General features: G+C 46.9%; 2 protein-coding genes across 2 annotated transcripts; one reads left to right on the top strand and one right to left on the bottom strand.

Annotated features, from left to right (window-relative positions):
- Positions 1-3,625: 3,625 nt before the first annotated feature.
- LOC136465727 (uncharacterized) lies at positions 3,626-5,065 on the bottom strand. Its single transcript, XM_066464347.1, has 3 exons — positions 3,838-5,065; positions 3,733-3,758; positions 3,626-3,674 (listed from the first exon to the last, which is right to left on the bottom strand). The coding sequence occupies exons 1-3, from the start codon at positions 4,720-4,722 to the stop codon at positions 3,626-3,628; spliced, it is 960 nt and encodes a 319-aa protein (XP_066320444.1). The 5' UTR covers positions 4,723-5,065.
- Positions 5,066-20,863: 15,798 nt separating this feature from the next.
- Positions 20,864-26,925, top strand: LOC136467160 (ankyrin repeat protein SKIP35-like). Its single transcript, XM_066465750.1, has 4 exons — positions 20,864-21,026; positions 21,132-21,819; positions 21,912-22,347; positions 25,679-26,925. The coding sequence occupies exons 2-4, from the start codon at positions 21,278-21,280 to the stop codon at positions 26,468-26,470; spliced, it is 1,770 nt and encodes a 589-aa protein (XP_066321847.1). The 5' UTR covers positions 20,864-21,026; positions 21,132-21,277; the 3' UTR covers positions 26,471-26,925.
- The last annotated feature ends 497 nt before the right edge of the window (positions 26,926-27,422 follow it).

Here is a 27,422-nt window from a genome sequence, read left to right as displayed (position 1 = left end):
AAGGCTGTCAGTTCTTCTCCAAGAGAATACATGTACCGGCACATGAGATCCAGACGATTCCAGCCTCTTGGCCCTTCGCATGCTGGGGACTGGACATGATCGGGCCTTTCAAACCAGCTCCTGGGAAATTCACATGCGTCTTCGTGCTAATTGATAAGTTTTCTAAGTGGATAGAATACATGCCTCTGGTACAGGCATCCTCAGAGAAAGCCGTCACATTCCTCGACCAGGTCATCCACCGTTTCGGCATCCCCAACAGCATCATTACTGATCTGGGTACTCAGTTCACCGGGAACGCTTTTTGGGACTTCTGCGATGAAAGGAGCATAGTTGTAAAATACGTCTCGGTGGCGCATCCTAGAGCTAATGGACAAGTCGAGCGGGCGAATGGCATGATCTTGGACGCATTGAAAAAGAGGATGTACAGAGAAAATGATAAAGCTCCTGGAAGATGGCTCAAGGAGTTACCAGCCGTTGTCTGGGGCCTCCGAACTCAGCCCAGTCGTAACACTGGCGTCTCACCGTACTTTATGGTTTACGGCGCCGAAGCGGTCCTCCCACCAGATATAGCTTTCTGATCAGCACGGGTAGAGAACTTCGACGAAGGCAAGGTCGACGAAGTACGGGAGCTAGAAGTCAACAGCGCAGAAGAGAAAAGGCTTGATTCTTGCGTACGCACGGCCAAGTACCTTGCTGTTTTGCACAGGTACTACAACAAGAACGTTAAAGAACGTTTCTTCGTGGTCGGGGACTTAGTCTTGAAGTGGAAGACGAACCAGGCTGGTGTCCACAAACTCGCATCCCCATGGGAGGGACCCTTCATGATTAAGGAAGTCACACGTCCAACGTCTTACAGGTTAGCTCATCTAGACGGCACGGACGTACCGAACTCATGGCACATCGACAAGCTTAGACGCTTCTATGCTTAACTACTCAGATATGTACTCTACTTGGGTTTTCGATTTACTTTACTAAAGCAACTATGATTTCTCCGACCACTCTAATGTGTCACTCCAAATTTTATGGTTATTGTAACTTAAGCCAGTACAAGCCGACCACCATTCCTTCTACGGTTTTCGGAGCAGGCCCTGTCTCCGGTTTTTCCCAACACGTGCACGGGATCCGCTCTCTACGTTGCGGGTGATCGGCAGGTCCCCCCTGGTTTGGCTTGTCTGCGTTCACGTGTGCACAGGTCATAGTACCTCATACTCCGACCACATGCCAGACTAGGGCCGCACAAACTTTTCAGGATGACGTGTCGAAGCAAAACGGTACAACTAAACAGAACGTTAACACGTTCCCACTTAGTTACACCAACACAAAATTTCAAGCTTAAAGTACGTTTTGTATAAAACAAACAAGCTTATAATGATATACAGTTACGTTATTACAAGCTTGCCTGAAAAGGCCCAAGTTTACAATAACACAACTATGTCCCCCTTCTACAGCTCTAAGCCTATTACATTGGCTGGTCGGGGCGCATGGCATTTACTGCTCGCCGCCTCTGATACCCTATTCGAGTCTCCGGGACTCTGGAGCTAGTCAAGCTGAAGGGGATGGCCTCACCGGTGCCTGGCTGGTCGAGACCGCAGGCTCTGTTGGTTGGCTTGTAGCTGATGGCATTTCCAGCTGGCTTGTCGATGGCATACCCTGCACAGGTGCTGTCCCACCTCCGCACAGGTTAATATCGCCGATTATCTTTGACGACAAGTCCAGCTGGGTAGTCCGAAGCTCTTCGGCCTGGTCTGGGTCTATCTCCTTCGGGTACCCAGCCTCCAAGCGTTGGAGATCGATCAGGGGGTAGTGAGCACGAACCATGCTTAGCACATGGGCACCCGTGTACTCACCCGCCTCCTTCACGAAGTCTTGGAACCATCCCCATGCTTGCTTGCATCTCTCGACCAGTCCGAGCTGAGGCGTCCTTAGCTCTTCCTCTGTGAGCGCCGGGTCGATAAGGTCGAGGACGGGCACAATGCCAGTCGCCATTTCTTGGCACCGCTTGCTCCACGTGTCCCGCTCCTCGGCGGCCTTAAGGCATTGTGCTTTCCAGTCGTCACGCTCCTTGATCACGGCCTCAAGGTGCCTCTTGGCATTGACTTTTAAAACTGAAAACAGTACAATACATCAAACATGATGACACGACAAGGCAATGTGGGCAATTGAACGAAAAAGGTGGTCTGGAGTGCTTACTTTTCAGGTCGTCCTTCATTTTGTTAGTGTGGTCTTGGAGTTCCGACTGGCGGCGTGCCAGTTTCTCGTTGTCCTCCTTCAGGCGACCACATTCTGCAAGCACGCGTCTGTTCTCCCCCTGGAGGCGGGTCACTTCAGCTTCTAAACCTGCATTACAGCTATTGCTGTCAAGAACAAAATAACGCAAGTCCTGCACTTGCTATGATACAGTGAATACTTACCTGTTTTCTCCTGCTCTGTGTTTTTGAGCTGCCCGACCAGGTTCTGGTTCCGTGCTTCTTGATTTGTCCTCTCCTGGTCGGTGGCTTCAAGTTGGCGCCGTAGGCGTCCCACTTCAGCCGTCAGCTCCTTATTGGTCTTCATGACTACTTCTATCTGGTCGAAGCACCTTTTTCGGTACCTTGCAGTTTTCATCACGTCCTGCATATAGACAAGCTACGTCAGATAGTTCGACTACACAACAAGTTTAAGGATTAAAGCCAAATATACCTGGACTTCAGTCACCAGGCGTTTGGCCGCTCGTTCAACTCTTAAGGTTTCTTCGGCCTCTGGGATCTCCTCGTGCATGACCCATTCGTCGTTCCGATAGCGCGACACATATACATGTTGTCGTCTATCTTGGGGACGGCCCAGGACTTCTTCCACTTCATCCTCTTCAGCCTCCAGTTCGGGAGGAGGCGGTGGTCCGGAGTTTGCAGACTCCACGACCATCACGGCTTTCCCACGAGCCGTCGCGTTGGCACCCTTGTTTCGGGCAACTTCTGGCTGCTGCTCCTCGGCTAGATCCAGCTCCCGTGACGCTGTGGTATCCGCCTCATTAGGGTTTGTGCTCGGAGCACTTGTATTCTGCTCGGGGACTGGCGTCTGGTCGTCCGCCTGCTGAGCCCCAGGCAGAGTCCCTGCCATGGGCTCCTCCGCGGCCGGTTGCTGAGCAGTTTGTCCCGCCGTTTTTGGAGGGGACGTTCTGCACCCAGCTAGCTGGTCGGGGCTTTCGGTGGACGCGGATCTAATACATTCAGAGACAAATTCAGAAGACAATAGCATCTACTGCAAAATGCAAAGCTTACATCAAAAATATATATACTTACAGTTTTGACTTGCGGAAGGATGTGGCGAAGGAACGCCTCCTCGACCGCCCCTGCTCTGCTTGCTCGGCAGTTTCCACCGGGACTTGTCCAACCTCCGGTACGGGCGTCGGAGGATGAAGCGGCATGTTCTCTTCGTCTGTGTTCTGTGTTGCTGTGGTCGGTGCTGTGACCACTGCAGGCACAGAGGAGCCACCCTGCTCCGACGGCCCCACCTGCCTTCTCCTCTTTCGGGGGACGAGCCGGAAGATGTCCGCATTCCTCTGCTTCATCGTCCGACTGGGAGATGATGGCTTGGCGACGTTTGCTGGCAGCCGGACGCTTGCCGGCGGCTCTGGTCGAGGCGTCCTCTACGGTCTCGAGTACAGCCCAGTGAACTCCGTCGGTCCTGGCGCTGGTCTGGGCGGTTGGCCCAGTAGCTTGCGGCCACTCTACACCGGGGGGAGTCGACACAAACACTCCTGCCCGGTCACGGCCATCGTACTGAGACACAAAATGAAGGAAAAGACAGTTATTTCCTTGATACAACATGACTTTACAGTTAAAAGGAGGCGTCATTTACCTTTGGGGGAGGGCGAGCCAGCTTGAAGGCGTGTTCAATGGCGTTCAGTGCAACATAATTGGGATCGGCCAGGTTGAATAGCTCTCCAATCCTGGCCTTGATCTCCATCTTGTCGAGCGGCTCCTTTCTGGTCCTCGTCGGATCAGCGCCTCCTTGGTACTCGAAGCCAGGGTGAATCCTTTTCTGGCAAGGCTGAATTCTTCGACTGATGAAGTTGCCGACAACACTCGGGCCATCAAGCCTTCCCCAGGGGATCATCCCGAGCAGTTCGGCGATCTGCTCCAAGTTCTCGGGCCTCTCCGACCAGCTGCCTTTCTTCTCTGGAATCAAGCCCACATCGCACAAAGTGATGGTGTTCGGCTCTTCACGGATGTAGAACCACTTCTTGTACCACTCGTCCAACGAGGTGTTCCAGGGGCAGTGCAGGTATTGAGCCTTCATGCCGTCGCGCAGGTTCAGGTAAACGCCTCCGGCGATCTTCGAGCCACCGCTCCCTTTCTTCCGAAGACAGAATAGGTGGCGAAAGAGGTCGAAATGGGGCTGGAAGCCGCCATAAGCCTCGCAGAGATGGATGAAGGTGGAGACAAGAAGAATCGAGTTGGGATGCAGATTGCAAATCCCAATCTCGTAGTACAAACAGAGACCCTGAAGGAAAGGGTGCACTGGAATCCCAAAACCCCTTTTGAAGAAATCTTCAAAGACCACAATCTCACCTGGTTGTGGATCGGGGAAGCTTTCTCCTTCCGGTGCACGCCATCCCGCAAGTGCCTTGTTGTGGAGCACTCCCATGGCGACGAGGTCCTCGATGGTCTGCTCGTTGCTCCGCGACTTCCACCATTCCTTCGCCATGACCCCGCCTTTCTTCTGGGCGTCTCTCTTCGCCATTAGTTCGTGCTTACGAAGTGGGTGGGAGCGGGAGACCGAGGGGATTGGTGATGATTTTTGGGGAATAGGGTTCGGCAGGAGGAGGAAGAAGGTTGCGGCGGCGGATGACAATGGGGAATGGTATGAGTAACTTACCAGATCTGCATTATATAAAACAAAGATCACCGTCGTTTCGTCCGCCCGAGAATATTGGGAGTCGTGCGCACGCGCCGCAGACGGTTGTTCACACAACCTCGAAATCTGCGCCAATAAACGCGCTCCTTCGTTAACAGTGTACGCGCCTCTTCGTTGATGGTGTAAGGGGGCCCACACTGACACACCTCAATACAGGTGTCAAACGACTGTTTGCAAAAAAAAAAAAAAAAAAAAAAAAAACACAGAAAGAGAAGACAGAATGACGTACTATACCTATTTACTTTTTTGACCAGATGTGTCAGACTGGACTTGGCAGAGAATAGAAAGAAGTACACAAAATAATGGTACAAGCAGCGCAAGTGATCGTGGATTTGCCTTGACCACTAAAGTGCTCGGGGACTGCCCAGACCACTAATGTGCTCGGGGACTGCCCATACCACTAAAGTGCTCGGGGATTGCCTTGACCACTAATGTGCTCGGGGACTGCCTAGGCCACTTTTGTGCTCGGGGATCGCTCCGACCACGGCCGCGTTCGGGGTCTGCCCCGACCACTGCTTGCATAATGGTTCTCCTTGGCTACATGTGATCTGTACTCACATACAGTTAAGAGATTTTTCTTTAGACCTTGCTACAAGGCTCACACTTTGCCTTCCAGCAAGCTCGGGGACTAAGTGGGCACACTTCACCTTGCGGTGAATGTGTTTGTTTAAATTGACCCCTGTGTTTGAATGATTATGAGGATTATTGGTATGCTCGGGGACTGCCCCGACCACTGCTAGAATAGTGGTTCTCGTTGGCTACATGTGAGTTGTACTCACATACAGTTAAGAGACTTTTCTTTTAGACCTTGCTACAAGGCTCATCCCTCGCCTTCCAGCAAGCTCGGGGACTACATCGGTACGATGCACCTGCCGGTGCATCTCGTATCGCCTGTACGACGATTGGGCTCTCAACATAACTGGGAATTCTTTTAGACCCTGGCACCACGTGCCTATGTCACCTACTACCAGGCTCGGGGACTAAGTGGGCACACTTCACCTTGCGGTGAATGTGTTTGTTTTTCGACCCCTACGCTTCTGATGATCAAAGATGCTACGCTTCAAGGTGCACTTACATTTCTTATCAGAAATACAAGTGGGCACACTTCCTGGGACAGATATCTTTTCTTTTTTCTTAAGAGCACCATACATTCTTCGGACAACCTACTTCTCCGGTGATGATGGTGGTCGGAGGCGTCAAGAATTCAAGCCTCGTTTGTCGGAGAAGGTTCAAAAGGCGTGTCGCAGCATAATACATGATGCTCGGGGACTAGCTGTGGGGGTATTAACCCCTATACCCTTACGGCTAAGCTTGGGCTGGCCCGGATCGATGGGTTCAGTCCACCCGAAAGATGACGTGCGGCCCAGTTAACCTGATCGGAGTCCCGCACAAGGAATCAAGACGGATTTGGCAACCAAGCAGGATCCTGGTCGGTTAGAATAGGAATCCTTATCCGGCCAGATATGGCAGTTGTAACTGACTAGGATTAGTTTCCAGATCTGTAACCCTGCCCCCCGGACTATATAAGGCGGGCAGGGGACCCCTCTAAAAAATATCTCTCATTGACATACAGCAATACAAATCAGACGCAGGACGTAGGTATTACGCCTTCTTGGCGGCCGAACCTGGATAAAACCTCGTGTCTGTCTTGCGTCACCGTCTTGTTTGGGGCTTGCGCATCTGTCTGCCGATAATCTACTACCTTGGGTATACCCCTAGGTAGACTGCCGACCATATTTCGTCGACAGGCATGGCAATAGATCCGCTCGCCCCTACTGGCTCTTGAGGTGCAGCGGTGGGGCCACCCCCCTTCACTGGCACCTCGCCCCTACTGGTTCTAAGGGCAGGCCAATGGTCCGGCCCATCTCTGCTGGCCTCACGTACATGCTTTCCCCTCCATGAAATGGGAAAGGTCCTGACCCCTGTAAGGATGAGCAGATACCTATCAGCCTGTCATTGCTCTCTAGGCCATCACGCTTGGTGTCATCGACTACCTCCTCATCATCTTCATCGTCGTCATCATCATCACTATCAGTTTCCTCCCCTGCTCCCGCGCCAGCACCTTCCACTGCTTCTTCTTCCTCTCATCCTCCTTTGCCTTCCTCTGCCACTCGGCCTTGGCGTGGTTCACCACCCTCATGGTTGGGTCCCTCGGCAATGGAACCGGGAGATCCCTGAGGATGAGGTCCCTTAGCTGGTCCCCCAATCTCAATGTTAGTATTAAGGGGTCGGGAGGTCAATTAAAGAGAAGGCATGAGGAAGGAAAAACTTACTAGGATGATGTATCCTGGCTCCGGCCGCATCGGGGGTTGACCCGGCATCGGGTACACAAAATAAAGAGGGATGCCCATGCTGTCCCGGGGAGACTCCATCGCCTCCTTGATGTGCTGTGCCACTTCAAAGGGGGAGAGCGCCCCCTCAGCAAGCGTCGTCCCATCAAATGATGTCCCGAGCGCCATCGCGTACAGGGGAAGCGCCCGCCTCATCAGTGGCGCCACCCTCCTCACGTGGTAGGCGCTGATAATGCCCGACCCCTTCAGGCCCCTCTCCTTAGGATCCTGATGGTGATAAGGTGGTCATGGATCTTCTTCTTGTCCTTTTCCAGGACACCCCACTTCCTCCATGAGTCCAGGACCTCTTCGACTAGGCACCCGGTGAACTCTGGCAGGAGGGCGGTTGCGTCATTCTTGAGATAGAACCAATGCGAATGCCACCTCTTGTTGGGGGTTGACAAATGCATTGGTGGGTATTTGCCGACTCAGTTGTTCTGGAGTTGGATGCCAGCACATTCCATCGGCGTGCTCAGCTCCTGCTTCTTCTCCTGTTTCTTCTGAAGGGTGACGGCAAAGAAGTACCGCCACAGATCAAAGTGGGAACTAATCCCCAGGAATCCCTCACATAGGGCAACGAACGCCGCCATGTGCTGGATTCCATTCGGATTGAGGTGCTGCAACTCAATTTGGTAGTAGTGCAGCAACCCCCGAAGAAATTTGTGAGTAGGGGTCGCAAGCCCCCGCTCATGGAAACGCACGAACGAGATGACGTAGCCATCGGGCGGCGACGGTATGTCCTCCTCGCTGGGTAGCCGCCACTCCTCGGCGGCGGTCCACGCGCAGAAAAGGCCACGGTGGACAAGGCCCTCCATGCGCTAGAGGGTGACATTAGAACAGCACCACGACTCCATTGGAAGATGGGGTGGGTGGATGCGAACTCGATAGCGGTGGAGGTTGCAGATGCGAAGGCAAGGAAGCAAAGTATGAAACCCTAGGGGCAAACCCTTTGGTTTTATAGGGACAATGGATACGAGAAAACCAACCATCCACCTAGATCTCCCTGCATCCCACAATCTGCCACAACGCCACATCGCGGGATATGCGCACCCAATCTCTATCCTTTCCTTCGAGAAACTCGTCGGACGTTTCACTTCCCCGGATCGACCGGGACTCATTACGAGTAAAAGAAATATGGATCAAAAGCGCATCTATGGCTCGTCTAGGCCTTGGAGCCCGACGGTTGGCCCATCAACGGGTCTAACAGCCGCTCCAAACACCCCTACAACAAAGGATGGAATGAGCTGGGCCCTGCAAGCGGCTAGCTGAAAGGTCCTAATGGCTAGAGGGGGGTGAATAGCCTAATAAAAATTTCTACAACAACACTTAACAAAATGGTTAGACAATAATGAGGCGAAGCAAGTGTTGCGCTAGCCTACTCAAAATGCAAGCCACCTACCACAATTTTAGTTTAGATAGTATCTATTCACATAATTGCTATGACACTACCCTATGTTAGTGTGCTCTCAAAGGCTAACTAAAGAGCCACACCAACCAAGCAAGCAAGCTCTCACAACTAGCTACACTAAAGAGCTTGTCAACTAGTTTGTGGTAAAGTAAAGAGAGTGATCAAGAAGGTTATACCACCGTGTAGATGAAGGAACCAATCAATCACAAGGATGAATAACAATGAAGACCAATCACCTTAGAATCAATGATGAACACAATGATTTTTTACCGAGGTCCACTTGCTTGCCGGCAAGCTAGTCCTCGTTGTGGCGATTCACTCTCTTGGAGGTTCATGCGCTAATTGGCTTCACATGCCAAACCCTCAATAGGATGCCGCACAACCAACACAAGATGAGGATCACACAAGCCACGAGCAATCCACTAGAGTACCTTTTGGCTCTCCGCCGGGGAAAGGTCAAGAACCCCTCACAATCACCACGATTGGAGCCGAAAACAATCACCAACCTCCGCTCAACGATCCTCGCTGCTCTAAGCCATCTAGGTGGCGGCAATCACCAAGAGTAACAAGTGAATCACGCAGCGAAACACTAACACTAAGTGCCTCTAGATGCAACACTCAAGCAATGCACTTGGATTCACTCCCAATCTCACTATGATGATGAATCAATGATGGAGATGAGTGGGAGGGCTTTGGCTAAGCTCACAAGGTTGCTATGTCAATGAAAATGGCTAAAGATGTGAGCCATAGCCGGCCATGGGGCTTAAATAGAAGCCCCCATGAAATAGAGCCGTTGTACCCTTTCACTAGGCACACCGCGCTCTGACCGGACCCTAGACACAGCGTCTGGTCCACTGATTTATGCCACGTGTCACTCTAAGTTAAAACTGAATTGTCAGATCACAACGGCTAAGTGTCGACCGGACGCTCCGATAACACTGACCGGACGTTGGAGCCTCAGTGTCCGGTCGAGTACAGTAAGGGTCCAAATCTATTTTTCCTCGACCAGACATAGTCTAGCGTCTGGTGGTATACCCTAGCTACTGTACCGCCAAGTCATCGCGATCGGACGCAGGCAGTCAGCGTCCGGTGCATTTGGATCCAGCGTCCGGTCACTTGACTGACGCTGGCATCTCCTCCGTTCTCTTCACCCTTGCTCAAGTGTGCTAACCACCAAGTGTATCACCTTGTGCACATGTGTTAGCATATTTTCACAAATGTTTTCAAGGGTGTTAGCACTCCACTAGATCCTAAATGCATATGCAATGAGTTAGAGCATCTGGTGGCACTTTGATAACCATATTCCGATACGAGTTTCACCCCTCTTAATAGTACGGCTATCAAACCTAAATATGATCACACTCTCTAAGTGTCTTGATCACCAAAACAAAATAGCTCCTACAAATTATACCTTTGCCTTGAGCTTTTTTGTTTCTCTCTTTCTTCTTTTCAAGTTTAAGCCCTTGATCATTGCCATGCCATCACCATTGTCATGTTATGATCCTCATTAACTTCTCCACTTCAAGTGCGCTACCTATCTCATGATCACTTGATAAACTAGGTTAGCACTTAGGGTTTCATCAATTCACCAAAACCAAACTAGAGCTTTTAATCTCCCCCTTTTTGGTAATTGATGACAACCCTTATACAAAGATATGAATTGAAATTCAATTGAATCCATGTTGCTTGCCCAAGCATATTTACCATGTGTAAAAGGATATGGACAAGTTTCATGAACCCCAAATGGTAGCAATTGCTCCCCCTACATATGTGCTAAGAGTTTGGATTGAAGCTTGCACATATGCTTAGATAGGAAATATAGGAGTCAATGTCTACCAAATGATGCTAAGGTATAAAATATGGACCTTTGAAGCGTGATACCAATCGGAGTGCACCAATATACCATCCTTAGCACCATGGTTAGCTCAATATCACTTGGAAACATACTTTGAAAAGATACCACTTGTAAAGACTCACTTGGGAATGAAAGTTATCTAGTGATTTCATTTCATCATTCAATCTTACAACTAACATTCATCACACAAGCATGGATGTTTAGATTTAATACTTAAGCCATGCAAGCAAATATATGAAATGCACATTCAAATGCACCATACAAGTTCATGAGCTTGCTCCCCCTATTTCATATATTAAGATATCTTTATGTTTTCTCTCCCTTTATGATATTTCTCCTCCTTTTTCACTAGTTTTACTACTATCTTTGTTTCTCTCCCCCTTTGTCATCAATGACCACAAAGGTTCTAAATATAGATAGTATTACTTGTAGGGTCGAGATGATCAATGTCAATCAATGGGGGTGAGGATCATTTTCCCAAATTTGGTCTAATCTAGATCATTTGCCAAAGATATTTAACTCGGTTTGATCCAAGGACAAGCTTCTTCACACCTCCAAATAAGGGTTATCTTGTACCATGTTGAGTTAAACACTTAGAGCTCATTTTCTAGATCAAAAACTAGGTTTACAAGCCCATAAACATGTCATATGCTATCACTAGATCAAATCAAGCATAGAAGCAATAGTGATACCATATAAATATCAAATTCATTTGATTTTCATGAATGAGCCTAATAAAATAGAACCATTTGAAAGGTCCTAATAAGATTGAAAATATGACTAGATGCACTAAACATGTCCTTAGCAAGGATGTATGCCATGCCAATCAACTTTTACCTTGGATTGCTTGAAGGAGAGGCATGTCATATGAGTAGGGGTGCATCAACACATATTTGAGAAATCCAATATGTTCAACTCATTCCTTAGCTTGCAAAACATTTTCTCATCCAATGGCTTGGTGAATATATCGGCAAGTTAATCTTTGGTGCCTACACTTTCAATGCAAATGTCCCCTTTTTGTTGGTGATCTCTTATGAAATGGTGGCGGACATTAATGTGCTTTGTTCTTGCATGTTGAACCGGATTGTTGGTTAGCTTGATTGCACTCTCATTGTCACAAAGCAATGGCACTTTCTTGAACTTGATTCCAAAGTCACTCAAAGTGGTCTTCATCCAAAGTACTTGTGCACAACAACTACCGGCGGATATATATTCGGCTTCGGTGGTTGATAATGCAACACTATTTTGCTTCTTTGATGACCATGAAACAAGTGATCTTCCCAACAATTGACATGTGCCCGAGGTGCTCTTCCTTTCAACCTTGCATCCCATAAAGTCCAAGTCGGAATAACCAACTAGCTTAAACTTTGCTCCTTTGGGATACCACAAACCAACATTTGGTGTATGCTTCAAGTACCTCAATATTCTCTTTGTAGCTTTCAAATAACTTTCTCTTGGTGAGGCTTGAAATCTTACACACATGCACACACTAAACATGACATCCAGCCTTGATGCGGTCACATAGAGTAGGCTTCCAATCATGGACCGATACAACTTTTGATCTACCATATTTCCACTTGCATCACTATCCAAGTTGCCATTGGTTCCCATTGGTGTGCTAATGACTTTGCTATCACTCATGCCAAACTTCTTGATCATGCCCTTGATGTACTTGCCTTGACTCACAAATGTACCATTCTTCAATTGCTTGATTTGAATACCAAAGAAGTAACTCAACTCTCCAATTATGGACATCTCAAACTCATTAGCCATCATCTTTCCAAACTCATCACAAAAATCTTGATTGGTTGATCCAAATATGATATCATCAACATAGATTTGCAAAATAAATAGATCTTTTCCAATCTTCTTGATGAAAAGAATGGTGTCAACCTTGCCCATTGTGAACCCTTTAGAGAGTAGGAAATCCCTCAGTCTCTCATACCATGCTCTAGGTGCTTGCTTCAAGCCATACAATACCTTCTTCAACTTGTACACATGGTTGGGCTTCTTGCCATCTTCAAAACTGGGAGGTTGCTCAACATATACTTCTTCATTGATGTAGCCATTGAGAAATGCACTCTTAACATCCATTTGATAGAGCTTGATGTTGTGGGCACAAGCATAGGTTAGCAAGATTCTTATTGCTTCTAATCTAGCAACCGGGGTATATGTTTCTCCAAAGTCAAGACCTTCAACTTATGTATAGCCTTGTGCAACTAATCTTGCTTTGTTCCTTACTACTATCCCATCTTGATCTTGCTTGTTTCTAAAGACCCATTTAGTTCCAATCATATTGTATCCCTTTGGTCTTTCTACTAACTCCCATACTTGATTTCTTGTGAAATTATTCAACTCTTCATGCATAGCATTCACCCAATCAACATCCTTCAATGCTTCATCTATCTTCTTTGGTTCAATGGATGACACAAATGAGAAGTGTTCACAAAAGGATGTCAATCTTGATCTTGTTTGTACACCTCTTAAAATATCACCAATGATAGTGTGTAATGGATGATCCCTTGCAACATTGGTTGGTTGGAGGATTGGAACTTGATTGCTTGCACTTGCTTGATCATTGGGTTGAGATGATGTACTAGCCACTTGATCTTGTTTATTATCATGAGAGCCACTTGTACTAACTTGATTTGTATCATCTTGCACATTTGAGTTAGAGAGCACTTGCACTTGATCATCTTCATCATCATTCACTTGCCTAGGCCTCAATTCACCAATATCCATGTTCTTCATGGCATTTAAAAGTTGAATGCCTCTAACATCTTCCAAGTTCTCATTCTCTACTTGTGAACCCTTGGTTTCATCAAATTCAACATCATAAACTTCCTCAAGAGTACCACTATTCACATTCCATACTCTATATGCTTTGCTTGTAGTGGAATATCCAAGTAGGAATCCTTCATCACATTTCTTGTCAAACTTGCCCAATCTAGTATCTTTCTTCAAGATATAGCATTTGCAACCAAAGACCCGAAAGTATGCAATGTTGGGCTTTCTACCATTCAAGAGCTCATATGGTGTCTTCTCTTTCAATCGGTGACAATAGAGGTGGTTGCTACAATAGCAAGCCATGTTGATAGCTTCGGCCCAAAAAGATTGACTCACATTGTACTCACTAAGCATAGACCTTGCCATATCAATGAGTGTTCTATTCTTCTTCTCAACAAGGCCATTTGATTGAGGTGTGTACTTGGCCGAGAATTGATGTCTAATTCCAAATTCATCACACAACTCATCAATTCTAGTGTTCTTGAACTCACTACCATTGTCACTTCTAACTCTCTTGATGGTTGTTTCAAACTCATTATGAATGCCCTTGACAAATGATTTGAATGTTGCAAACACATCACTTTTGTCCACTAGAAAGAACACCCATGTGTATCTAGTGTAATCATCAACTATCACAAAGCCATATTTGTTTCCACCGATACTAGTGTATTGTGTTGGCCTAAACAAATCCATGTGCAATAACTCAAATGCTTTACTAGTGCTCATCATGCTTTTCTTAGGATGGGTGTTTCCAACTTATTTGCTGGCTTGACAAGAGCTACAAAGCTTATCCTTTTCAAACACAATATCTTTCAAGCCTTTAACTAAGTCATGCTTAACCAATCTATTTAATTGTTTCATTCCAACATGACCAAGCCTTCTATGCCATAGCCAACCCATGCTAGACTTAGTGAACACGCATGTAGATAATCTAGCTTCACTAACATTGAAATCAACCAAGTATAGATTCTCATATCTAAAACCTTTGAAGATCAAATTAGAGCCATCTACACTTATGATTTCTACATCATCTACCCCAAATATGCATTTGAATCCAAGATCACACAATTGAGCCACGGATAGCAAATTGAGGTTCAAACTCTCTACTAGCAACACATTGGATATGCTCATGTCATTGGATATTGCAATCTTACCAAGCCCTTTGACCTTGCCTTTGCCATTGTCACCAAATATGATACTATCATAACCATCATTGCCATTGGTGTTGATTGAGTTGAACATTCTTGCATCACCGGTCATGTGTTGTGTGCACCCACTATCAAGAACCCAATGCCTTCCTCTAGCTTTATAATTAACCTACAAAAGAAGATCAATTCTTTTTAGGTACCCAAACTTGCTTGGGTCCTTGAAGGTTAGTCACTAAGCTCTTTGGTACCCAAATGGCTTTCTTCTTTGAGCCCATCCATGGTTTACCAATGAACTTAGCATTTACACCATTTGTACCCTTAGTAAGCATATAACATGAATCAAGCTTAATGGAGGATACATTAGCATTTTTGCTCTTGTTTTTGCATTCTTGCTTTTTGTGACCCACTTGCTTGCAACTAGTGCAAAACCGACCATTGTTCTTCACAAAACTAGTCTTGTGAGGAGCAAAGGCCGCCTTGCCTTTCTTGGGGGTATAGCCCAATCCCTCTTTATAGAGAGAAGCTCTTTGGCTACCCAAGCATATAAGCAAGCGGTCCTCACCACCATAAGCCTTAGCTAAGGTGTGAATGAGCTTAGTGACCTCCTTCTTGAGGTTCTCATTCTCAATCACTAGTGAGGCATCACAAGTGAGACCATCACTACTAGATGAGGTAGAAGTGGAAGTGCTACAAGAAGGGTTAGTAGGAGCAACAATGATAGGCACAGATAGTGATTCATCAATTATATCACAAGTTAAACCTACATTGCAAGTTTCAACATGATTCTTTTTATTTTGCTCATCAAGCAAAGAGGAATGAGCCTTTTCAAGCTTTTTGTGAGCTTTGTCAAGCTTCTCATTAGCTTCCTCTAGCCTCTCATGAGATGCATTGAGCTCATCAAAGGCTTGCTTAAGGGCTTTTAGTTCCTTATGCAAGCTTTTGCATTCCCTTCTCTTGATATCAAAGTGTTCTCTAGCATCTTTTAGTATATCAATTAATTCATCCTTAGTAGGTTCATCATCATCACTATCACTATCATTTTCATTTTCATGTTCATTATCATCATCATGTTCTTCATCACTTTCATCATCACAAGATTGTACCTTAGTGGCCTTAGCCATGAAGCATGATGAAGATTCAAAGAGAGAAGGCTTCTCATTGATGGCAATGCTTGCAAGAACCTTCTTCTTGGTGGTCTTGTGATCATCACTATCATCATCATCATCACTTGAGGAAGCATCACTATCCCAAGTGACTACATATGAACCACCCTTCTTCTTCTTGAAGGCCATCTTGTCCTTCTTCTCTCTTTTCCTTCTTGTCCTTCTTCTTGTTCTTCTTGTTGTCATCATCATTGTCACTATTGTATGGGCATTGAGCAACAAGATGATCTTTGCTTCTACACTTGAAGCACCTTCTTGACTCTTCTTTGTTCTTGGATGAAGACTTCTTTCTTCTAGCACGGTAGCCCTTCTTCACCATAAACTTGCCAAATCTCTTGACAAATAGAGCCATCTTCTCATCATCATCATCATCCCATGATTCATCTTCTTCACTTGATGTTTTTTGCTTTGCTTTGCCCTTGGATGATGTGGCTTTGAATGCCACGCTCTTCTTCTTCTCATCCTTCTTCTCATCTTTCTTCTCCTTCTTTTCTTCCTTCTCATCATCATCTCTATAAGTATCATTGGTCATTATATCTCCCAACACTTGGTTTGGTGTCATGGTATCCAAACCACTCCTCACTAGAATAGTGACCAATGTATCGAATCTTGAGGGTAAGCATCTCAAGAACTTGTGGGAGAAGTCCTTATCCTTCACTTCTTCTTCAAGTGCTTTGAGATCATTAATAAGCACTTGAAGCCTATGGAACATCTCCAGCACACTCTCATCATCCTTCATCTTGAAGCTTGTAAACTTTTCTTTGAGAATGTAAGCCTTTGCACCCTTCACGGCTTGAGTGCCCTCAAATGACTCTTCCCACTTCTTCCATGCCTCATGAGCCATCTCAATATTTTTAACTTGCTCAAATGTTCTTTCATCAATTGCATCATGAATAGCACTTAGAGCAATGTCATTGTTTTGGAGAAGTACTTCTTCGGCCGCGGTGGGATTCTCTGGATCTTCAATCTCAATTTTTGTTTCTACCACCTTCCAAACCTTTCTATTGATTGACTTGATATAAGTTGTCATCTTGGCCTTCCAATAGGGATAGTTGGAGCTATCAAATTGGGGTGGCTTCTTGGTGTTGTCGATTTGAGCCATTTTAACACCGAAGGTTGTTAAGCCTCAAATAACGGTAACCTGGCTCTGATACCACTTAAAAGGTCCTAACGGCTAGAGGAAGGTGAATAGCCTAATAAAAATTTCTACAACAACACTTAACAAAATAGTTAGACAATAATGAGGTGAAGCAAGTGTTACGCTAGCCTACTCAAAATGCAAGCCACCTACCACAATTCTAGTTTAGATAGTATCTATTCACACAATTGCTATGACACTACCCTATGTTACTGTGCTCTCAAAGGCTAACTAAAGAGCCACACCAACCAAGCAAGCAAGCTCTCACAACTAGCTACACTAAAGAGCTTGTCGACTAGTTTGTGGTAAAGTAAAGAGAGTGATCAAGAAGGTTATACCGCCGTGTAGATGAAGGAACTAATCAATCACAAGGATGAATAACAATGAAGACCAATCACCTCGGAATCAATGATGAACACAATGATTTTTTACCGAGGTTCACTTGCTTGCCGGCAGCTAGTCCTTCTTGTGGTGATTCACTCTTTTGGAGGTTCACGCGCTAATTGGCTTCACACACTAAACCCTCAATAGGATGCCGCATAACCAACACAAGATGAGGATCACACAAGCCACGAGCAATCCACTAGAGTACCTTTTGGTTCTCCACCGGGGAAAGGTCAAGAACCCCTCACAATCACCATGATCGGAGCCGGAGACAATCACCAACCTCCGCTCAACAATCCTCACAGCTCCAAGCCGTCTAGGTGGCGGCAACCACCAAGAGTAACAAGCGAATCATGCAGCGAAACACTAACACCAAGTGCCTCTAGATGCAAACACTCAAGCAATACACTTAGATTCACTCCCAATCTCACTATGATGATGAATCAATGATGGAGATGAGTGGGAGGGCTTTGGCTAAGCTCACAATGTTGCTATGTCAATGAAAATGGTCAAAGATGTGAGCCATAGCCGGCCATAGGGCTTAAATAGAAGCCCCCACGAAATAGAGCCGTTGTACCCTTTCACTGGGCACACTACGCTCTGATCGGACGCTCCAGTCATACTGACCGGACCCTGGACACAGCGTCCAGTCCACTGATTTATGCCACGTGTCACTCTGAGTTAAAACTGAATCATCAGATCACAATGGCTAAGTGTCGACCAGACGCTCTGGCAACACTGACCGGACGCTAGAGCCTTAGTGTCCGGTCGAGTACAGTAAGGGTCCAAATCTGTTTTCCTCGACCGGACGCGTCCGGTCCACCTCGACCGGACACAGTCCAGCATCCGGTGGTATACCCTAGCTACTGTACCATCAAGTCAGCGCGACCTGACGTAGGCAGTCAGCGTCTGATGCATTTGGATCTAGCATCCGATCACTTGACCGACGCTGGCATCTCCTCCGTTCTCTTCACCCTTGCTCAAGTGTGCTAACCACCAAGTGTATCACCTCGTGCACATGTGTTAGCATATTTTCACAAATGTTTTTAAGGGTGTTAGCACTCCACTAGATCATAAATGCATATACAATGAGTTAGAGCATCTAGTGGCACTTTGATAACCGTATTCCGATATGAGTTTCACCCCTCTTAATAGTACGGCTATCAAACCTAAATATGATCACACTCTCTAAGTGTCTTGATCACCAAAACAAAATAGCTCCTACAAATTATACCTTTGCCTTGAGCTTTTTATTTTTCTCTTTCTTCTTTTCATGTTTAAGCCCTTGATCATTGCCATGCCATCACCATTGTCATGTTATGATCCCCATTAGCTTCTCCACTTGAAGTGTGCTACCTATCTCATGATCACTTGATAAACTAGGTTAGCACTTAGAGTTTCATCAATTCACCAAAACCAAACTAGAGCTTTCACTAACGCCTAGGCGCACGAGCGTCACGGGCATCTTAGCCCATGATTAAGTCTTAGTCAGGCTTTCCCTGACTGGATCTCCATGAACGGGATACCGGGACCCCAATCAAACTATGCAGCTAAACGACCACCAAATCTCATGACAACACCCGTGAAGGATCTGACCTCGGCAAAGAAGAAATCACCATCTTCAGGGCACGCCATGGGCAACAATAGAGGGCCAGGGCTCTTAGAATCATCTCTTTCGAAAAACCCACCCACCGGGTGCCCTCACGCGCACCTGCTGGCAAGTCAAAAAAATCCCCAAGCAATTCTACTCGAATCGCCTAGGGGCTCGGGGGCTACTGTCGTGGACCAATATTAGGGTACCCGAAGAGGAGGAGCAAATGACTATCAACATTGATTCATCCGTGCGATCAAGAGCGCGACTACACTGCTTGTCGGGTCACTTTTCGTCTATCCACCAAGACCATGGGCCCTGTCTCGTCTGACCCTCAAGGGTTGGCTTCGTCTCGGTGGGCGCTGTGGCCGCAGGCCCCGTCTCGCCCGACCCTCGAGGGTTGACTCCGCCTCAGGCTGACTCCCAAGGGCTGGCTCCGCCTCGCCAGACGTCTGAGGGCAGACTCTGTCTCGCCCAACCCCCAAGGGCTGGCTCCGCCTCGCCCGATGCCTGAGGGATGGCTCCACCTCGCCCGACGCCTAAGGGCTGGCTCCGCTTCGCTCGACGTCTGGGGGCTGGCTCCGCCTCGCCCGACGTCCGAGGGTTGGCTCCGCCTCGCCCGACGTCTAAGGGCAGACTCTGTCTCGCCTGACCCCCGAGGGCTAGCTCCGCCTTGCCCAACGTCCGAGGGCTGGCTCTGCCTCGCCCAACGTCTGCGCGCTGCTCCTTCATAACTACACGCGCAAATAAGGTAGGACACTTAAGTCAACCGCAATACCAAGGACCATACCCTGCACGCCTATAGAAAAGTACCGTCAGGATATGACTAGAAGGGCGCTTTGAGACCTTCCAGGCATGTCAGAGTCCAAACAATGTTGTAGGCGCCGACATTTGTCTTATAAAGTTGTGGGCACCATCATTTGCCCTTGGGCACGGATCCTGACCGAAGCATACGACAACCACTATGGTCCAGGAGGAAACTCGCATCACCTATAGTAACGGACATGCGGTCACTGCGCCGTCTGCTCCCCGTAGGGTCGCGGATCAACACCCTAGTCTCCGCGCCGCCCGTCGGGACGGGATGGGACATGACAACTTGCTGACAATACCAGGACATGACATCATCAGCGGACAGACGCCCAGCGCGGCCCTATCAGGATCAGCGAACATGCACCCAGCGTGGAGATATCCCTGGCACTGCCTGCCATGTCAGCGGGGCTGGCACAGAGGAAAAGGAAGACCCAGCATCTTTGAAGGATCTCATTTGCCTCTTGTTTTTCTTCTCTCCCATCTGTAATCCCCTGCTCCTCCTTGGTCTATAAAAGGGAAGGCAGGGCACCCCACTAAAGGGATCAATTCAACACATCACACATCACATCATACATAGCTGAGCAGCAACCAAGCTCTCAGCGCCTATTCGACCCTTCCATCAGAGACTTGGGATCTGTCCCTATCTCGCCCGTTTATAACCCCTACTACGAACTTTTCGATGCTAATAACACGAGCAACAGCCACGAACTGGACGTAGGGACATTCTGTCCGAACCAATATAAACCTTATGTCTTTTTAGCACACCATCCAAACCAGACACATAATAACATAAATTTACTCGTTGGTGTTTACTCGAAACACCAATAAATATTTCAATGCTTATATAGTTATATAGGCTAACAATACAAGGCTGTTGTTCTGCCTCCCATGATTATGGATGCTACCTTCACAAATTTCTGTGAACCTTCATGTTGCAAGGTTTTATCCGGTACATGATTTTGAATGCATCCCATCTTAATCATTATGATTTTTTAAACTTCTTCCTTAGGGCCTGTTTAGAATCCAAAAATTTTTGCGCAGTAATCGTCACATCGAATCTTGCGGCACATACATGGAGTAATAAATGTAGACGAAAAAAAAACTAATTACATAGTTGGTCGAGAAATCGCGAGACGAAACTTTTAAACCTAATTAGTCTATAATTAGATACTAATTACCAAATACAAACGAAATGCTACAGTGAGCCAAAATCCAAAAATTTTTGGATCTAAACGGGCCTTTAATAGTAACTGCAACGCTTTTCCGCGGGTAGTGGCCACTGGCCAGTTGCACATAAAGCCAAGACTTTGTATTGTACTGTATTCTAATAAATTTGGTGGCCTCCACGCCTCCAGCAAGGAGGGCTGTGAACTCTATTATTCTCTCCCCATCGAAATCACAGCGGGGAAAAATAAGATACTGTCCCCATCTCCTTCCGCTTTTCCTTGCATGTTTGATTCCCCTTCTCCTTCATATTCCCCCCCTACCGCATGGTCTTCGATCTTGCAAGTTTCAGGTTCGATCTCTCTGGCCCTCAAAAGTTGTTTCGTAATCATCCTGTTCCTCTCAAATCCTTTCTTGTGATTAATGCCTAGCTATTTTCTACTCTTCGAGTTTGCAGATCGGCACAGTTTTGATCGCAACGGCGTTGTATTTCTTCTTGATTTAGGGTTCTTCGGCTTTGTATGATCAGGAGTTGCCGGATTATTTTAGCAGGGGACAGAATGGTGTGAGCTTGGATTACAGCCTGGATCTCTCTTGCATCAAATGGTTGAGCAAGGCAAACCACGAAGCATCGGGGCGAAGGCGAAGAAATCGCCGTTCGTGGAGGTAGAGGTTGACGAGATTGGCCAGGCTAGTGGGGTGGTGTTTGCAAGGGAATCAGCGCTGGCGCCTAAGAACGACCGAGGATGCAGCGTCAGCCATAGTCATGGGGACGACGAAACACAGGAATCGGATGGGTGCGTGCAAAGCCAGGGGCTAGACGAGCATGGGTGGGTGGACTTCGGTCACTCCCTGCAGCTGGTGCTGTTCTCGCGGCAGTGGAGCCTTGCTGAAAGTCTTGTTGATCTAGCAGATCAGCAGTCGATGCTGGATTATGGCCTGTCGATTGCCCTTGATGCCATATGGTTCTTGCGGACGAAACGGGATCTTGAGGGGCTCAACAGTCTGATAGCGAAGATTGTGGCCTCAGGGGCAAAGGATTTTGCCAGAGCAATCCTCAGGACGTCGCTGCTTGCATCATGTGTTGCAGCCTGCCAAAGCAAGGCTATCACTGTGGGTGATAGCAAGGAGATCGTCGCAGAGAGGTGACTCTCAGCTTTACATATAAATGTTTTTATTCAGAATATATTGCTTAATACATTATTAGTGATGTTATTTCTTTGGTGTTGAAATTTAGATTGCATGAACGTCTGCGAGATTGTCCTGGTGCCGAGCATCTAAAAATAGAGGCAGGCGCCAAGGTGCAGAAGTTTATGGAATGGGCTTTACAGTGTATTCATATGCACCATTGTTCTGAAGACACACATAGGTACAGATGGAACTGCAATACTCTCCAAGAGGTACAGTTTCATTTATCAGCATTTAGAACCTTCTTGGACATAGCTGGTGACAACTTAAGTGGCAAGATTTTCACTGAGGCATTTGATGCGGTCTGCTTCCCCCTTACACTCTTCTCAAGTTTATTTGAACCTGGATGGTCTTCTGGGAGTTCAGCAGTCTCCATTAAGGGCCTTTTATCATTGCTGGTGGAAGGAGGCGCTGACAATGTAAATCAGTGTTTCCTTGAAGCAGCACGCTTTGGAAGTACTGAACTTGTACGCATTCTGCTGGAGGTAATTTTAGTTGTTCTCATTAATCTTGGTGTAGAAGTTAACAATTCTGTTTAATCAAATACTAAATGACCAAATGAGCATGTTTTGCTTTTCTTTAGGAGCTATTGATTATGGAGTTATAACCAAAGTATTATACCCAGAGCTCTAGGTTGTTTTCTTAGTTTTTCTTATCTTCTATTACTAGAGATGCAAATTTTGGCAAGCCATATAGTAAGATGCAATGTTTTAAATGGACATACAGTTGTGGACAATGTTTACCCGAGCCATAAATTCTGGAATTAGTTGCAGTTTAAGATGATAATTTAACCTGTAGTCCTTTCTGATGCTTGTTGCCACCAAGCTCTTTGTTTATGCCAAATATAATTACTGGATGATACTAACATTGATTTGCACTCTGATGTGTAGAATACACACTTTTCTAATGAATACACACTTTTCTAATGAAATCTTTCTATTGCAATTCTATGTCACACATGTGGGGTCTTCCAAACTTTTGACTGTACTTTGGCATATATTATGTTTGTATTCATAATTTTACATTCAACCAACACATAGTCAATGGAAGTTCATTTTCTTCCCAAAGTATAGTTCAACACAACGGGTTCCCAAAGTATAGTTAAGTTAGGGCAACTGGCAACTAATCTGATGGTCAAAATTCTGCATGTCCTTTGGTTAGGTTTTTTGGGCTTCGATAGGATCATCTAACTAAACACACAATAACTTCCAATTTTTGGATTACCCTCTTCTAGTGTTATCTTTCGGTTTATTCCCACTCCTTAAGAAGCTCAATACGCCTTTGCTGACTATGCTGTTAGTAATAAGTAACTAACATTTGCATGCTGTCTTCCTTTTTGAGCACTTGGGCTTTTAACTAACTTTTTAACATTCTAGAATTTAGAGCATGCCTTTAAAGTACTTATAAACCAGCTGAGGTGATTTTGTGCTTTCCCAAGGAATGGATTGGGCCTGTGTTAAGGATGGCAACGGGGCGGGGCGGGGGATCGGGTGGAGCTTCCGTGGACCTGCACCCAAAACCTGTCAGAAAAACCCGTCCCGGCCCCGAACCCTGATTTGGGTGAAATATTGCACCCAACCCCGAACCCGATGGGGACCCGAAACCCGACGGGCTCCCTGAGACCCGAGTTGCATCAGCACATGAGCATAACCCGAGAGTGCTATCTTCACAATCCAAGTAGCATCCATTCATCCGTCCCAACAAACTAGACTCCACGATCTCAATATAATATAATATGCGGCCACAGAAATACAATAGCAAGTCATTAGGAGGTGTGAGACTGAGGAGCACCGCCGCCGTTGGTCCATCGGAGTAGCCCGTAGGCCTCAAGGCGAGACGCGAGCAGGTGAGTGGGCGGAGGTGCTGGGCCCTAGGCTGCTAGGTGCCTGAGTGCGGCAGCGTTCCCATGCGCAGACACGAGGTCAGGCGGGCGGCGGCTCTTGGCGAGGTCGGAGCGGCAGGGCTCCTGCGCGGGCACGAGCGAGAGGCCGAGCGCTGACCTATGCGCCATGCTCGAGTCAGGGCGGCGGCTGTGACGACTGAGGAATGGGAATGGATGGATAGAAGTGAGATAGAGTGGCTGCTGCTGGTTATATACCTAGGGTTATTCACTTGTGGGCTGGGCTTCTACACGGGCCTTTAACATTTTGGGTCCCCACGGGAACCTGCGGGGAAAATCCTGGACCCGACTCCAACCCGCCCCGAATCGGGTCCCCGAACCTGCAGACCCGTGGGGCGAAAACTGGACCCGCCCCCGCCCCCGCCGGGGCTGAAACCCGCAGGTTTCGGGTCCAGACCCACCCCGCTGCCATCTTTAGCCTGTGTGCTTGTTAAACTAAAATGTTGAGTTACTGAAGTAGATTTTTTATGAACATTTTAGCTGTCATCAGTTATTCTAAATTTGGCCTGAAATACTGCTCTTCTTCACAGAAGTAACCATATTCGTGATAGGGTAACTATCTTTTCTCAATATTTTGTTATCGTCTTCCTCTTTTGAGTCTTTAGCTTTAACTATGTATCTAGACTCGAGACTATATCCTTAAAGTAGGAAATGTTGGCCTCGTTTAACGAAAAATGTTGATGCTGAAGTGTAGTTTGAGATTTTGCTTTCTCAATTTTGGCCTGAAAAGGAATCTATAAGTTTTATTGACAAATTAAAAAATTAAAGTTGTATACAAGAAAAATCTAAATATTTCTTTATTCGAATATGTTTCTAATTACACCAATGCGTTCACATAAAAACAATACTGGTACTGTGTTCGTCAAGATATAGATCACTCCTAATGTTTTATTATAAAAAAAGGGCAGACCCAGTGCCGGAGGCTCCCACATGAGTGGGGTCTGGGGAAGGGAAAAACCGAGGCAAATATTGGTACCAAAGAATTACAAAAGGGAGGGAGTGTTGAGTTTGGCTATAGGCCACTGCAAAATGATGACATTTGCATGACCATGCGCAAAACTAAAAATGAATTGTGCATGCCATACAAGATTGTGGTCATTTGCCAGAACATAACTTTCTCCATAGATGTAGACAATTGCTAGAAGCTTTTGTGCTTTATGGGCAGGACTAATTAAGGTTACCTGTAACAAATATAGAATCGTATCACATGACTTATTCCATTTATACTCTATGGGATCTTAAGGAGCCTAGGCATGGTTGGGCTATGGTCATAGAAAATATTCTCCTCGACTGAACCAGCCTATCGGATCCTTCCTAGCAGTGGCGGAGTGCAGCACCAAATCAGGAGTGGGGGTGGGTGGTGGTGGTGGTTGGGTGGGGGGGGGGGGGGGGGGGGGGGGGGGGGGAATTCTTGTTGTTACTGCTACAGAAAGCAATGGCAGGCTTCCTGGCCATCGGACTGCTTGTTTCTGGGCCACCATAGGTACACTTGTTGGCAAAGTAATACGGCCCACTTCACCCATTCATTATATACCCCCTTCAATGCTTGGGCCGGCGGACTATTTGGATGCCTGTTCATCTTCTCCGGCCAGCGGCAGCCGCATCTAACAACTGCAGGTACTGGTCAGTGCACGGAGCAAGGCGGTGGGGGTAGGGGGAGAATCCAGTTTCGCCTCCACTAAGCTTTCACCCCTGCTTCCTAGATGGGAGATTTATGAGTTGATTGGGTGCAGAGACACCTTTGGTCGTGAGCATAGAGTTTTTTCTTCCAGTTTAGATGTAAATAATTGCTGAAAATATGTCGTATTATCCTAGAAATGTCAACTATTGTATTGCTCCCTTAAATATCTTTGAAAAGTACATTTCACAAAGAACAGCATGACAATGCAACAGTAATGTTTGCCCCCTTTATGCAGGTTGCATATCAGAATAGCTTGGCTGTGGACACCGAGCTGGCTCTAGTGTATGCTTCTCATTACTGCAAGTTTAGCACAATGGAATGCCTAGTTGATGAAGGGAACGTGAGTTCTTTCCTTAGCCCTCTGATAAAAGCTGCAGAGCGTGGGTGCTTGCAGGTTGTCCACTGGTTCGTCAGTCGAGGCATCTCTGACATTGAGATGTGCCTTGCCCTGACGACTGCTGCCTCCAGTGGCCATTTCATGGTCGCCTCGTACCTGCTTGCACATATCCCCCAGCAAATCCTTGAAGCTCTCAGCACACAGATCCTCAAAGCTGCAAGGGGCCAGGGCAGCAGGTCGCTTGATGGTGTCACCTTCCTTCTGAGATCCAACTTCCTAAGAGACGCAGCTGCAACATACGAGGCCGCAGACATCATTGCAACCGGGGGCACCGACGGCGAGCCCCCAGACCTGGTTGCCTTCCTGAAAGAACACTGGTCCCAGGGTGCGTTTGCTGAAGGGGTGAGCACCGGCGAAATGCACTTCGTGAATGTCATGAGGGTCCTCAGGAGAGGTGCGTCCCCGATCTTCCTGGAGGACCTCCCGTCTGAGATGGTGCTTGGCATCACGTACCTGCCACTGTACCGTGAGTGTGTGAGCGCGGGTGGGCAGCTGCTACCCCAAAGGCTGAGGGGGGAGCTGCTGGAGGCGGTGCACCGGCTCGGTGAGCCTGCTGGCACGGAGAGCCAGGGGAAGGACCTCGTGGGGGCACTAGAGCGTCACATGCCGTCGTTCTTGGTTGGATCTTGAGATGTTTCAAGGTGTAAAAGAAGCTTATGCAGGCTACCTTGCTTTAAAAGTGTATGAAGCAGTGTGCAGTTGTCAACTTCCAGTGGAGGTGGAAGTAGCAATAGTTTTGGTGTGTCACATGCCTCTTGATCGTGTAAAGAAGTTTTGTTTTTGTTTTGTATTAAGAAAGAAGTTTTCTTTCTTGATTGCCTATTGAAGGGGCCTCTGTGTTTATCCATCATTCCAATCCATGGTGTCTCAAAACTCTGGATGTTGGTAACACCATCAGAGCGATGTTTGAATTGCGAACAGCAAAGAACCAGCCTGTTCTTGTTGCCAGCTTAGAGCATCCAATTATTTTCTAGGGTGCGCAGGAGACGTGCATGTTTGTTTGTGCGCGTAGTGGTGGTGTTAGTGTATTCTTTTTGAGTGTTTGCGTGCGTGCCTGCGTTGTGTGTAAAATGGCTTTCAAGAAAGGGATTCTTCTGCAAAGAGACATACAGCATTGAACTCATGATTCCACCACCAGACAATACACTACCCCCACAAAAACTTAACTACTGGTCAAAACAAACACACACGCAGAACCAGCACACACAGCGCTCTCCTTAGCAAAACATTTGCCTGACTCTAGCTTCTTCAAAGGTCGTCGCCTCGCTGATCAGGTCTACCACCAAAAGCAAAACATTCTCCCGATCCAGCGCTTTGTCAGCAAAACTTTGCAGTTTTGCTCTATCATCTTTTGCACTAGACTGAACACAGAATCCTCTAGTTCTGTACTTCTGTGCCAGGTCGAGAATTAAAAAAGGAACGTTGTGCTCCGCAAAGAGACACTGAAGTCATAACATTATGGACTAAATGTTTTTTTACTAATCCAAAGCTTGCCTATTAGCTTAAGACATTAACCAAACTGTACGTGCCTCAAGAGTACTTCCCCTCTAAAGGTGGCGTAGGCTTGGCCTGGCTTGTGGAA

The sequence above is a fragment of the Miscanthus floridulus genome, chromosome 7 (genome assembly GCF_019320115.1).
Source record: "Miscanthus floridulus cultivar M001 chromosome 7, ASM1932011v1, whole genome shotgun sequence".
Taxonomy (NCBI): Eukaryota; Viridiplantae; Streptophyta; class Magnoliopsida; order Poales; family Poaceae; genus Miscanthus; species Miscanthus floridulus.
The sequence above is the reverse complement of the archived record's forward strand: the minus strand, read 5'-3'. Positions and strand labels throughout refer to the sequence as shown.

Excerpts from the sequence above, each read along its gene's own strand:
- LOC136465727 (XM_066464347.1), bottom strand. The coding sequence starts at position 4,722 with ATGGCGAAGAGAGACGCCCAGAAGAAAGGCGGGGTCATGGCGAAGGAA. Across the intron at positions 3,759-3,837 it reads TGGCTCGCCCTCCCCCAAAG|TACGATGGCCGTGACCGGGC; the intron begins GTAAATGACGCC and ends TTTGTGTCTCAG. Across the intron at positions 3,675-3,732 it reads GGCCGTGACCGGGCAGGAGT|ACCAGCGCCAGGACCGACGG; the intron begins GTTTGTGTCGAC and ends CCAACCGCCCAG.
- LOC136467160 (XM_066465750.1), top strand. The coding sequence starts at position 21,278 with ATGGTTGAGCAAGGCAAACCACGAAGCATCGGGGCGAAGGCGAAGAAA. Across the intron at positions 21,820-21,911 it reads AAGGAGATCGTCGCAGAGAG|ATTGCATGAACGTCTGCGAG; the intron begins GTGACTCTCAGC and ends GTTGAAATTTAG. Across the intron at positions 22,348-25,678 it reads TTGTACGCATTCTGCTGGAG|GTTGCATATCAGAATAGCTT; the intron begins GTAATTTTAGTT and ends CCCTTTATGCAG.